Source organism: Euprymna scolopes, chromosome 26, assembly GCF_053919585.1.
Source record: "Euprymna scolopes isolate OS-2025 chromosome 26, ASM5391958v1, whole genome shotgun sequence".
In the NCBI taxonomy this organism is placed as follows: Eukaryota; Metazoa; Mollusca; class Cephalopoda; order Sepiida; family Sepiolidae; genus Euprymna; species Euprymna scolopes.
The window spans coordinates 41,017,873-41,032,652 of NC_136507.1; the positions used below are offsets into that span (position 1 = coordinate 41,017,873).

General features: G+C 34.2%; 1 protein-coding gene across 7 annotated transcripts in view; it reads left to right on the top strand.

The window, feature by feature from the left end:
* LOC145247988 (GTPase-activating Rap/Ran-GAP domain-like protein 3) overlaps positions 1 to 14,780 on the top strand; it is a 513,715-nt gene that overhangs the window by 203,569 nt on the left and 295,366 nt on the right. For all 7 annotated transcript variants that reach the window (XR_013863317.1, XM_080109655.1, XM_080109653.1 and 4 more), the window contains exon 2: positions 13,915 to 13,984. Coding sequence is in view for 6 of the 7 variants with exons in the window: in XM_080109655.1 (XP_079965781.1) it covers positions 13,915 to 13,984 (70 nt within the window). In the remaining variant the exon portion in view is untranslated. The remainder of the gene's footprint in view (positions 1 to 13,914; positions 13,985 to 14,780) is intronic.

Sequence of the window (14,780 nt, forward strand, 5' to 3'; positions counted from 1 at the left end):
TTATATGAATATCAAGCACACAAAAGAAAAAACGCATTTACAGGAGGAGATATATAAAGAGAGAAAGAATAGTAGTTCAAATAACGCAAAATATCAATCTTCATTTTTAAAAAGTCCTAAACGCAAAATAATTAAATTAATATAAAAACAAACGATCGAAATGCAACTGTCAATAAAAACGAAACTATGTTTTTTCCATTAGTTTTTGTGTTATTGTATTTCAATATTTGTATTCCATCAAATTTTTATTGTCATTATTTGCTTGCGTTAAATATTGCAAAGAAATATTCTTCGATTATGATTGCATTCGTTTTTATGTGAATCTTTTATTGCTTGCTCGGGATTCATATCGGATCGGCTAAAAAGGATCGACATTAAGACGCTAATACAGAGTACAGGAATCATCGGCGAAATGTCTCACGACACATCCCTATTAAAAGCGTCGGATTATTAAAATGTCGTCATTCACATTTAATTGGTGTCATCGTGTCGATCTTTTCATTAATAAAATATTAGATATCCGCAATAATTTATGGGTTTTCAGATTCCTTCCATTTTTTTTTTTTTTTTTTTGCTTTTTTTGGTTGTTTTTTTTGGGGGGGGGGGAGGGCTCATTCTGTAAATTTCTTCGCGCTGTTTTGGTGGTCGGAATTTGAATGCATTAACAAAAATAGCGATGGACCAACGTGAAAGTTTGAAATCTCATATATTGCGGAAACAAACCCCGCGAAATTGTACTGCTTAGACGTTTTAATCATACGTACGTTTCTGTTGTCACCTGTAAAAAAAAACGAGAATCAACCACGGTTTTTTCTTACGGGGGGGGTTCGCTGCTTTACATTTAGTAAAGAAGAACAGAGGACATTCAATTGTTTTTTCTGAGCATTTTATAGTCAGTGGAGAAAAAAAAGAAGCCAAAGACCCCAGTGATGACCAAAGTTTCATTTCATTCGGACAAAACACGAAGAAACGGGGCCTAATTAGAGTTGGGGCCCGTCTTTTCTGGGTCACCCTCTATATATATATCTATGTATATAAGAGCAAACAGTTAATAAAGCCTGTTAAAAACACTTTAAAAAAGAGTTAAAGACATTTAATCTGAAAAGAAAACACTTGATATATTTTATTTTATTTTATATATATATATATATTATTCACAATTATAAATCGTTTTACTCAATATATATATATATGTATATATATATATATATATATATATATATGTATGTATATATATATATATATATATATATATATATATACATATACATATATATATATATATATATATATATATATATGTATATAGTAAAACGATTTATAATTGTGAATTAAAAATCACTTTCAAAAAGAAAAACAAGCAAAATTTTATTTTACGCTCGTTTCGGAAACGATGTTCATTTTATTGAAATTGACAATATAAATCGAGTTGATTTTGTTTGTTTTTACTTTTGAAACTGATTTTTAATTTTACTCAACATTAATATACCTATTGTAGCCTATTACATATCTACAGTACAGAAGACACTGTTTTCTTTATTTATACATTTACTAATACATTAAAATAAACTCTGCTCTTAAGACTCAGGTTGAATTCCCTCCAAAAATATAATATAATATAATACATACATACATATATATATATATATATATATATATATATGCACGTTAAAACCATTTTAAAAAATAGATGTTTAATTTCAACTGTATTACTCGCGGTTGGCAGTAGCCGAATGGTTCAGGTCCTTGCTAATAAAGCCGGACATGACTTCTGTTGCCGGGGTACGAATCTCTCGACTGGCGTTTATCATGACACCCGGCACTGATCATTCCCGAAAGGATGAAACACTAGTGCCTGTAGGTATTTAATTATTATACTAAATACTTATGTGTGTGTGTGTGTGTTTGTGTGTGTGTGTGTGTGTGTGTGTGTGTGTGTGTGTGTGTGTGTGTGTGTGTGTGTGTGTGTGTGTGTGTGAGAGAGAGAGAGAGAACTTGAATCTAATGTACATTGCTTGTTTTATAATTTTTGTATTGGTTACAAACGTATCATATTTTTCTAACCTTGAAATTTTGATTTCTGAAAAGCGGATTGTCGAAAGATTCCAAATTGATATAGTCATGTTGGTTGTTGATTTACGATCTAAAGAGTCTAAAAAATTGACTAGAAAATTGGTCATTAGAGTGCAGCTTAATTTAATTTATATATATATATATATATATATATATATATATATATATATATATATATATATATATATATATATGTGTATATAAATGTATGTATATATAGTTTAGTGGAGATGGTAGTTAATAAAAACTGAAGAGAGTGCTCAATACTGTTGTAGAGCAAATATGCGTTTTATTTTTTATTACCGTATCTTGCTGTTAAGTTACATTATTGTTTCGGCTACACAGCCGTTTTTTTTTTTTTGGCCGTCTGTAGCGTCCTCAGACTTTTACAGAAATGTTCGCTATTTAAGGATGAAAGAGTGGAAGGTCAGGTGGGGGGCTTCCCTCCTTGTTCCCTTCCTCTCTTCCTCTTCCGCCCTCCTCGCACCCCCCTGACCTCATTCACTCTTCCACTCTTTCATCCCAAAATAGCGAACATTTCTGTAAAAGTCTGAGGACGCTACAGACGGCCAAAAAACGGCCGTGTAGCCGAAACAATAATGTAACTTAACAGAAAGATACGGTAATAAAAAATAAAACGTATATATATATATATATATATATATATATATATATATATTTATATATATATATATATATATATATATATATATATATATATATAAAGAGAGATGGAGGGAGAAAGAGATAGAGGGGCAGTTATATTTCAATAACTATGTATTTGTTTATCAAAAAAATATCCAGATCTCGACCGACCATCTCCAGATTAAATGTCCATTTTTTTTTTAAATTAAATCATAAGAATATAATAAAAATTAAAATATTTGCAAGAGGGGGAAATCCTAACGAAGATATGTCCAAATTTATTTGAAAATTGTCATATATGTATTTCCATATAAAAACTAGACCATAATTTCAGCCATTTCTAACAATTTAGCTATTTACTCGCCACCTAAAAGTACACACGTCTAAAGCAATACAAATAGGTTCACGACGAGCACAACAATGTACGTTCTATTTTTTACTACCATTCAGGCCATCCATTTTGTTGGTATCTTTTCGTTCTAAATCGAACTATACCAAAAATAGACAACCAATCAGTCACAAGCGTCGGTTAGTTGGCGAACAAATAGCGATTGGAAAGTTTTCTTTCTAAAACCTTTAATTCTCATCGATATTGTTCGATTTTTTCTTTTTTTAAATACAAATGTCAGAAATAGTCTTACACATTAATCTTTTTATTGGAAAAACACCATACGTTAGAGGCAGATGTTGTTTTTATTTTTATTGGAACAAAAGCAATAATACATACATACATACATACATACACACACACATATATATATACATATATATAATAGCTTTTGTTCGTAGTTGAAATAAAAAGAAACATCTGCTCTCAACAGTACACACACACACACACACACACACACACATACATACATGATGATAATGATTGCAACGTCTTGTCAGACGAGTGCCGCTCCCTCAGACATTTAAAATCCATGAGCCCAAATGCCTGAGGGAGTATCTATACAAATATGATGTTACAGAGTCTTAGCTTTGTACGACAGCTAAGTCACTCTCTCGGTTCAAAATGTTGAGATCCAGCAACAAGCAAGAGCAAGATAGCCAGCAACAAATTAAACTGCAGACCAGCTTAATGCGGATAATGGTCTTCCGCTTTATGGTTTTTTAAATCAGAGATTTGCTTCTCCTAGAAAGGTTGCCTTCACCACGGCTTACGGCAGCCCTCTCCACCCCAATACACATATACACACACAAATATACACGGTGCTAGTTGGCCGTTGACCCAGAAAAAGAGTTCATTCGCCTTTACATACATACATATATACATACATGCATATATATATATATATTTATATATATATATATATATATATATAAAATTTATTTATACAAACATTGATGGCTACATATGTGCATACATATTTCTGTAATCACCCTTTACTGGGGAGATTATGTCTTCAGGCCAAGAATTACCCTTGAAAAACAGTCCATATGTGTTTGTTTACAAACGTATCAGCTATTCGGTATATTCGGCAGGGTAGAGTTTTCAAGGGTAATTCTTGGCCTGAAGACGTAATCTACCCAGTAACGGGTGATTCCATCAATGTTTGTATAAATAAATTTAATATACCTGTTCTGTTTACTCATTGAGCACTCTTTGGTAGACACATGTTGTTTCATTGGATGTACTTCTAGGAAACTAAACTCTACTGCCATAATATATATATATATATATATATATATATATATGTGTGTGTGTGTGTGTGTGTGTGTGTGTGTGTGTGTGTGTATATATATATCATAGAGCACCGTAGTAAACGCTCCAAAAATATATATGCATTATTTATAAACATATACATATCCACATCAATATATGTATACATATAGGCACATAAATATACATACGCACATATATACATATATATATATACAGATATCAATACAATAGAACCTCGGGATGCGGTGGCTCGAAGATACGATTTTTCCAGGTTACGATGTGGAAAACGATGTTGTTCCCGACCCTGGTTACAATATTTTCCTCGCCTTACAGTGTTATTTATGATGTTATTTGATTATATACATGTGTATTATATACAGGGTGGCCGAAAAGTCCCAGAACACTATACATGTATTTTTAATAAAGCACAGTATTTTTTAATGAAACACAGAGAAAACATATATATTCAACAAAAAAAGAGAACTTTATTAGAAACAAAGCAGAAAACAACTAGAGTAATTTAGTGGTCTAGGGGATCAGTATGTTGGCCCTCGTTGTTCTTGCACAATTCCATTCGCCTCCAGTCATAACCTGAAAAAATAAATGAAATAAATTGTTTTAACAACATTAGAATATTAAAATCAATCATATTTAACAGCATTAAAATATTAAAAATAGAGTGTCCTGGGACTTTTCGGCCACCCTGTACTGTACTGTACTAATTTTAATGCCGTATCCCTGGGTTCCGTTGTATACTAACCAATATCTGTTGTTGTTTGTGGTGGGACTTCATTATGCAACATTTGAAAGTCTTGTCAAAACGCTTGCTTAATTTTAGACAAAACCAGAGATATTGCAGCAATATTTGTGTGGTCTGGGAAGCAGCACAGCTCATACAATTGTTGGTCATGCCTGGCATGATTTACTAAACCGGCTTTAGACGGAAGAAATCTGCCATAGGTTGTGCATTTCGGTTCTTGTTACAATTCGACAGGAATCGTGGATTCATCCTGCTTTCTAAGGACACGCTTCAATACTGCATTTTTAAAACGCTTTACCTCAAATTTTCTGCATCTTTTCGTGATTATTTTTCTCCATTTATTTCGATCCGCAGTTTTGAACTTCCCAGTCGTTTGTAACAATCTCTAACAATTAAAGTTCAGCCATCAATACATCCTTAAACCTTTTAGTAGGTTTAAGCTGCGATCTTTTTCTATGGAAAGCTTACCATAAAACAGTTGTTTCGGTATCCTTTCATCTCTCATCCTCATAAGTGTCCAATCCCTCGCATTTCATTTTGAACAATCCTCATTTCTATGCTACAGCAGTTGCATTGTTCAAGGACCGCAATATCAAAAGTGTGGGACTTTTAACTGATATTCAGTATTCTACGGATGCACTTTTGATGAAACCTTTTCAAAGCTTTAAGATCCTTCTAGATGTAGTTCAAGTTTCTGATGCGTTACAGTAAACAAGTCAGGACGCATGTCTCATATATACTGATCTTTGTCTTCCCACTGATTCTTCTATTCAACCATGCACATTTTTCAAGCTTACCCAAAGCAGCATTAGCCTGGGCTATCCTGTTGACTATTTCAGCGTCTAAAATTCTACCTCTACTACAAAATTCCAAGATATTTAAACGTATCAGTGACCTTCAATCTCCTCCTGTCAGGCAGAATAGTTGGTTCCATATATAGCATACCAGTTGGAGGTGAATACATAACGGTTTATATATATATACATCAATGCCTGCTTTCGGTCTCAAGAGACAATGGACTCCTGTAAGGATAGTTGCATGTGTAATTGTGACGCTAGGGTTGTGCAATCCCCAACCACACTTCTAAATCGGCACTGCTTGGGTCCAGTGGCAAGGAGAGTACGAATACTAATTAAGAACAATGCCGAGATAAATGCGCAGTCGTGAAATGTTGACAACCAGATAAAATTCCGGCGACCCCCTTGTACAAATTTGCTAATTTTGACCGCTTAGCAGCCCCTTTTCCGGATGAAAATCATTTTAAAAGTGTTCCACATGTCTGAATATCCGATATACCAAATTTTGAGCCTGTAGATCAAAACTTTGTTGAGTATATAGGTTGAGAAGTGTCCTCACATACATATTCTCACCTTTATAGATATATACATACATTGCACGCGCTTTTTTACTCTCGTTTTTTTTTTGTTAAACACATGCAAATTCTTTTTCTCTTTCTTCATTTCTGCCTCTTTTTTCTCTTTCCTTTTCTCTCTCTTTTTTATTCTTCTCTTTCTCCTTTGTAATTAGATTTTCATTTTCTTTCTTTTTTCATTCCTTTCTTTCTCATTCTTCCATTTTTCGTTCTTGTCAGTCTTTGACACTCTTCCGCCCACTCTTATCCCCATCCTTCTTCACACTCTTACCCTTCACTTTCTTTGACCCTCTCTCTTTTAACCTATTACATTTTCTCTGACTGTCCCTCACTCTCTCTCACACACACCGCTCTCTCAACATCAGTGCCATACAAAATCTCACTTTAACTCACCCCCTCATTCTCTCTCGATTATCTCCCCTATCACTCGCTTATCCTCTATTTCTCGCAATCACCCATTCTCTCATCTTCTCACTTCCTGCTTTTTGTTTTTTTCTATATCTCCTCTTTCTTTCCTATCTCCTACTTTTCTTTCGTTCACCTCCTCTTTTTTTATTTTACTTTTCTTCTTTTTCCATTTTCTTTGTTATCCTTCTTTATATATATATAAGCATGAGTGCCCGGCGTTGCCCGGGTGTTTGGAGGTGTATGCTGAGCAAAAAAAAAAAAAAAAAAAAAAAAAAAAAGGTCAATTTTTTAAAATTTGACACCTATTATGAAAAATGTATTAAAATTTATTGTTTTGGGCTCACATCGAGTTATTAAGTTAGATCCATGTTCATGAAACCTATATCTAAAATACAAACGTTTAAATCCAAATTGTCGGAGGAGTTTGGTAAAGTTCTCAAAGGTCAAATCGTTGAACTTTGACCCCTTAATCGACAAATTTCTGGCCGAAAATCGATCACATCGATTTTCCCAAATCTCAGTACCCTGTATATCAAATTTCGAGTCTGCAGACTAAAAATTGACAGAGTTATTGCGTAGGGAAATCTACACAGACAGACACACAGACACGATCACTTTTATAGCTATACTAGCATGGGTGCCCGGCGTTGCCCGGGTATTTGGAGGTGCATGTTGAGCAAAAGAAAAAGCGGTAATTTTTTTAACTATCACCCCTATTATGACGCCTTAATATTTATTGATTTGGGCTCAAATTAACTTATTACGTTAGATCCATGTCCTCGGAACTTATATATAAAATGTCAAGTGTTTAGACCCAAAATTGTCGGAGGAGTTGGGTAGAGTTCTCAAAGGTCAAATCGTTGAACTTTGACCCCTTAATCGCCAAATTTCAGGTCGAAAACCGATCACATCGATTTTCTCAAATCTCAGTAGAATTAAAATTGACAGAGTTATTGCGTAGGGAAATGTACACACACAGACATACAGACAGACAGATACACAGACAGTTATATATATATATATATATATATATATATATATATATATATATATATATATATATATATATATATATTGACGAGCATTTATTCACCCCAAACGAAGTTTATTACCACGTGGATATAAGCGGCTACTAGTTGGCGTCATGTGTACAGGAACACTACGTACAGAGATGATAAGCGAGATGTTTGTTTACATTACATTTAAATTTCTAAATTTTTGCTCAGTAATGGAAGAAGGAAACAGGGAGTGAGTTCCGAATACAAGTTTTCCGTGCATCGCAGGACCGCCACAGTTAAGAGAAGAGATATTGCTGATTGTCGGGCTTGTTTGGTTTATCTCCGTCGAGGGGTAACAAGTGCTACGAGCTCATCATAGCACATTCCATTAAAGTACTTGTAAAAACAAGCACAGGGATGCAAGATTGCGGCGATGGGACAGAAGTTGGAGCTTGGATAATAGTGTGGAACCTAATTAGTTTAGATGCTCTTTTTTTTTGGATCCTGTTTAAGATCAAGAGACTAGTGGTAGATGCACCATCCCAGATGTGGTAACAATATTTTATGCATAGACGAATGGTGACTCACTACGTCTACCCAGCCCCTCTCTGTCTGTCTGTCTGTCTGTCTTTCTCTTTCTCTTTCTCTCTCTCTCTCTTTCTCTCTCTCTCTCTCTCTATCTATCTATCTCATGCCCACACGCACACCCTTTGTATTGTTTCGTTTTATTCTGTTTCTATTCTCCACGTCATCCATATTTGACTTCATTTCCAACTTATCTTCAGATTTCCTCTCTTCACCAATTTACTTTTTTTTATCCTGTCCTCCAAAATTAATAGAGATTTTACCATTCCCATTATGATTCGATCTCTGTTGATTTTGCAGTGGGAGTAAAGTTCTGTGCATTTCTAGAAATGACTCAAGAGTTAATAAAAATATTCAATTAATATAATTGCTTTGCGGCCAGACTTATTTATTATAATAACATTTCCATCTGTGTGTCCGCTAAAGTGCGGAATAGTATTTTTGGTCTGTCACATTTTCGTGTGAAATATATTTTTTAGTCTGTCATGTTAAGTCAGAAAAATCCCTTTCTGTTGTTCTGCCATGCTAAAGTCAGAAAAATTCTTTTATTTTCTCTTTAATGTTAAAATCAGAAAAATCCTTTTATTTTCTCTGTAATGTTAAAATCTGAAAAATCCTTTTATTTTCTCTGTAATGTTAAAATCAGAAAAATCCTTTTATTTTCTCTGTAATGTTAAAATCAGAAAAATCCTTTTATTTTCTCTGTAATGTTAAAATCAGAAAAATCCTTTTATTTTCTCTGTAATGTTAAAATAAGAAAAATCCTTTTATTTTCTCTGTAATGTTAAAATAAGAAAAATCCTTTTATTTTCTCTGTAATGTTAAAATCAGAAAAATCCTTTTATTTTCTCTGTAATGTTAAAATCAGAAAAATCCTTTTATTTTCTCTGTAATGTAAAAATCAGAAAAATCCTTTTATTTTCTCTGTAATGTTAACATCAGAAAAATCCTTTTATTTTCTCTGTAATGTTAAAATCAGAAAAATCCTTTTATTTTCTCTGTAATGTTAAAATCAGAAAAATCCTTTTATTTTCTCTGTAATGTTAAAATAAGAAAAATCCTTTTATTTTCTCTGTAATGTTAAAATAAGAAAAATCCTTTTATTTTCTCTGTAATGTTAAAATAAGAAAAATCCTTTTATTTTCTCTGTAATGCTAAAATAAGAAAAATCCTTTTATTTTCTCTGTAATGGTAAAATCAGAAAAATCCTTTTATTTTCTCTGTAATGTTAAAATCAGAAAAATCCTTTTATTTTCTCTGTAATGTTAAAATCAGAAAAATCCTTTTATTTTCTCTGTAATGTTAAAATCAGAAAAATCCTTTTATTTTCTCTGTAATGTTAAAATCAGAAAAATCCTTTTATTTTCTCTGTAATGTTAAAATCAGAAAAATCCTTTTATTTTCTCTGTAATGTTAAAATCAGAAAAATCCTTTTATTTTCTCTGTAATGTTAAAATCTGAAAAATCCTTTTATTTTCTCTGTAATGTTAAAATCAGAAAAATCCTTTTATTTTCTCTGTAATGTTAAAATCAGAAAAATCCTTTTATTTTGTCTGACAAAATGAAGTAAGAAATACGCTTTTGTCTGAATATGTTAGGAGGAATTCCGATGTATGTTTTTCTTCTTATGTTTGCGACGCCTGAGTTTGAAATAGCGGCTTTCATACACCTGAAACGTTAAACTATTAAAATAAATATCATATTTCTTTTGTCTCTGGGTCCCAAAAATTAACAAAAATTATACCATTCCTGTAATGTTCCGGTCCCTGTCGATTTTGCGGTAGAAGTTTGTTCTGTGCAGTTCTAAGAGTTCCAATCTCACAGACTTTGCCTTTTGTCTTTGAGAAAGGGTTAATTTATTACTAATCGCCTGAGGTTCTCGTACCGGAGGATACAGATGGTGTTGCTCAGGCACTTTTTGCAGATCACAGTGCCTCTTTTTGGAGGCGCCAACTTCTCAATCCCACTTCCCGACCCTGATGTCTAAGTTTTTTCAGTGGGAGATTTTTTTTTATATACCATTTTACTCTTTTCGTTTTATATTCTTCTGTTTCTTTGTCAGCCGTTTTTTCATCATCCTTTCTTTATCTGAAACCATTCCACCCCACCCCCTCTCTCTCCCTCTCTCTCTCTCTCTCTCTCTCTCTCTCTCTCTCTCTCTCTCTATATATATATATATATATATATATATATATATATATATATATATATATATATATCTTCCACTCTGTCTTCTCAACCCTTACCCCTGCTTCTGATTCCGATACGAAAAGATAACCGGAACTCCCTTTACATCCGGTTTCGTCAAGGGATTTCTTTCTATTCGATGACGTCATCAGAGAGAACGAATGAAAATCGTACGATGCGCTAAGAAGCACTCATCCTCCTCCGCAGCAATTGTCAGTAGCAAAGCTAACAGACATCGCCCAGCTGGAAACAACCTTTTTGGGTTTGTTTTTTATTAAACTACACAGTATATTTTTTTTTGTCTGAACACTTGTCTTCTGTTTAAAAAAAATCGACGTCAGATACTTTTATTTTTTTTATTATTTATTTTGAAGATAAAGAACATTTCCGAAGATAAAGCCTCAGAGGGTGGACCTCCTGAGACTGAACAGGACCATATGCCAGCAACAAAGTCATTATCGTCCGAAGAGAAATATATACTGAATTAGTTCCCTTTATTTTTTAAGACAAATCAGTTACTTATGATTCGAGCACTGATTTAACAAAGGATACGGCTGGTAGTCGACATGAGCATTGTTCCTTGTTCATCTATTATATAGAGGGGAGTTTGGGTTTCAGTGCTTGTGCGTGTTCACTATTCTCTATCTAGTGGTACTTCACTATATGAACCCAAGTTCTCTTTGTGACCTATTTGAGTTCGTTTCGTGATCTTCTAAATGTCCTTATGTGTGTGTGTGAGTGTGTGTGTGAGTGTGTGTGTGTGTGTGTGTGTGTGCGCGTGCGTGTGTGTGTGTGTGAGTGTGTGTGTGTGTGTGTGTGTGTGTGTGTGTGTGTGTGTGTGTGTGTGTGTGAGTGTGTGTGTGTGTGTGTGTGAGTGTGTGTGTGTGAGTGTGTGTGTGTGTGTGTGTGTGTGTGTGTGTGTGTGTGTGTGTGTGTGTGTGTGTGTGTCATACATGTATTCGACATATCAACTTTTCAACTGCGTCGTTGGTCTTGTGGTCTCCCTGAATTTCATCTGTGCTTGGAGAGAAGCTGTAAACTGTTCGAATAGATGCATTTCACTTCAAAACGATGGTTGGTTTTATATCGTTTTTTTATTCACTTTTCAGATATCGAACGGAGAAGAATTGGAAATGTACTATGTTTGCTTGTGGTTAATTCTAGTCTCCTTTTTGGAGACACGTCATCTCCCTCCCAAAGGGAGGGGGGAGACAACCATTAACCTGTCCACTCTTCTTTACATCCAAATTCCAACAAATTTCTGTGTCCAACCAACCTGATCATCCGGCAACAACAGGGCCTTTCCGATCCGCTATTTTTAGAACTTCCGGTGTAACTTGTCCATTTTATAATTTTGATGATGATCAAAACATATTCACATCTCATCTCTTCTTTACCTCACCAGTTAGATAGATTGATAGATAGATAGATATATAGACTGATAGATTGATAGATAGATAGATAGATTGATAGATAGATAGATTGATAGATAGATAGATAGTTAGATAGATTGATAGATAGATAGATAGATAGATAGATTGATAGATAGATAGATTAATAGATAGATAGATAGATAGTTAGATAGATTGATAGATATATAGATATATTGATAGATAGATAGATTAATAGATAGATTGATAGATAGATAGATAGATTGATTGATAGATAGATGGATAGATAGATAGATTGATAGATAGATAGATAGATAGATAGATAGATTGATTGATAGATAGATAGATAGATAGATAGATAGATAGATTGATAGATAGATAGATAGATAGATTGATAGATAGATAGATAGATATATAGATAGATTGATTGATAGATAGATAGATAGATAGATAGATTGATTGATAGATAGATAGATAGATAGATAGATTGATTGATAGATAGATAGATAGATAGATAAATAGATAGATAGATAGATAGATAGATAGATAGATAGATAGATAATTTAAATTTTAACCCTGTTATTTTTTAACACATCTATACTAAGGGATTATCAAATATTACTAACCCTAACCCGCTTTTACACTAAATTACTTCCCTTTATTTTACGCATTCATTTATAGAAATATAAACTGTAACGTAATCGCTGGCTACGTATTTAAATGACCAAACCCAGATATGTATTCATTTTGACGAATCACGTGCCGAGTCATGGGGCGTTAGCATTTAAGCCGTGGCGTGAGTTTGACGTCATGGAATAAAATGCATATATAAGCATCAAGATCGTAAAAAAAGGAGAAGGAAAAGAAAAGATAAATACGCGACTCTACTTCTCTTCTCTCTTCGAAAGCATGCCGACCTACTTGTGGGTCCTAGAGAGATATACTGCAACCGACCAGCTAGTTGTAGTTAAAAAAAAAAAAAAAGAATTGCTATCTGACCAAGAAGTGGAAAGAAAGAGCGGACATATTGTGCCGTGTTGTAAATACGTGCTGGCGATATGCATGTAAAATCGAACGAAGCGAATAACTTTTTTTTTTCACCGTAAATGTTCGTGCCAAAGTTTGTTTGGTTTTATTTATTTATTTGTTTATTTGTGAGTCTCTACATACACCGTTTTGGTCCATTTTTAAAGGGATAACAACATTATACAAATACACCTTCATTCATATCGTATTAATCAACGAGTTCTACTCTTTGCATTGGTTTCCCCGATATTTTTGTAGTCAAAATTCTTTCTAGAAATACATCGGGTGCTTACGGGAGGGATCGCATGAAGGTTGCCAACATAAGTAAAAGCGATTTTGTATCTTTATCTGTGCCAAAACCAAAACTTAGATTCCATAAACAAAGCTTCTTTCTTAGAAGTGCACGCCTGTGGAACTCTCTTCTGTTTGCCTGTTTCCCACCTAACAACAACTTAGATGTCTTCAAGTCCAACATAAACAAATTCCTGATGAACCGCCCCCTTAAGTAAGACACTTTATCAAATCTCCAATACTAACGATTACTACAATACTATTCCATTGATTACTGTACACGCAATAACCCTTATCCCCGAGTGGCTTCCTGACCTTGATAAGTGGTGACTACTATGTAAAAAAAAGAATGAACTGGCTTCGAACTTGGAACGCTCATTTCGTCAATTTTTGCTGTTATCTATTTGGCATGCGTCACCTCCCAACATATTCACAATGCTTATCATTACGATTAATTGTAAATTTGTTTTGATTGAAGAAAATGCTAATGATTTTTCACCTTTCGTATATTTCAGTTCGCCAGCATCTGATCTTGCAGCCCGTCGCGGAGTTTTTAGCAGACGACACTATGGCTCTGTGGAATTGGTAAGTTCAAAATTGTTGCTGTTCTATTCTTTTTTACAAATTTCAATCCTTATTGTTTCTTCATAATGATTAAGGAGAGAATTGTCGACTTCGAGTCACTGCATTCAGGCTGCCAACAAGGCAAGGAGTACCCTTTTTCTCATCAAACTCTTGTTCGCCATCCGCACTCTTGAGATCTTCCTTATTTTCCGTCCTGTGTTGAAGTATGACATCCAGGCGTCGTCTCCATACCTGGTTCGTAACATTTAGCATCTGGAATGAGTGCAGAGGCTAGCGATATGGTCAGTAACTTTCATCGCGAGACCGATCTGCGGCGGTTAAACGTTTTTCCCGCTGAAGCGCTGAAGATTAAGGTGCGACGTAATTTTAGCCTATAAGTTTCTTCATGGCCATTACGACCTTCCTCGGGGTCTTCTCTTTACCCCGACACCGAAACGTGTGCTGAGAGGACACGACCTGAAGCCGTTTCATCAGAGATTTCGACTAAACCGACGCAAAGTCACATTTTTTATCCGAATATTCACTCTATGGAATAGATTCAGCTTGAGGTTGCCGCCACACCAACAACGAATCAGTTCAAAACGAAGTTGAGCAGGTGCTCGTCAACTGTATTTCCAATCGTCTAAAGTCGACGCCCCTTCCTTCCTCTCGCCTTTCCTTCTTTATGTTTTTTTTTCTCTCTTCCCGCACCGTTCTTAACGGCGACGAAACATGTAATGTTTTGACTTATTGAATTGAATTGAATTAAATTAATTACAGATTTACTCCAAGTCGTTGATTTTTCGCTAGGAAATCA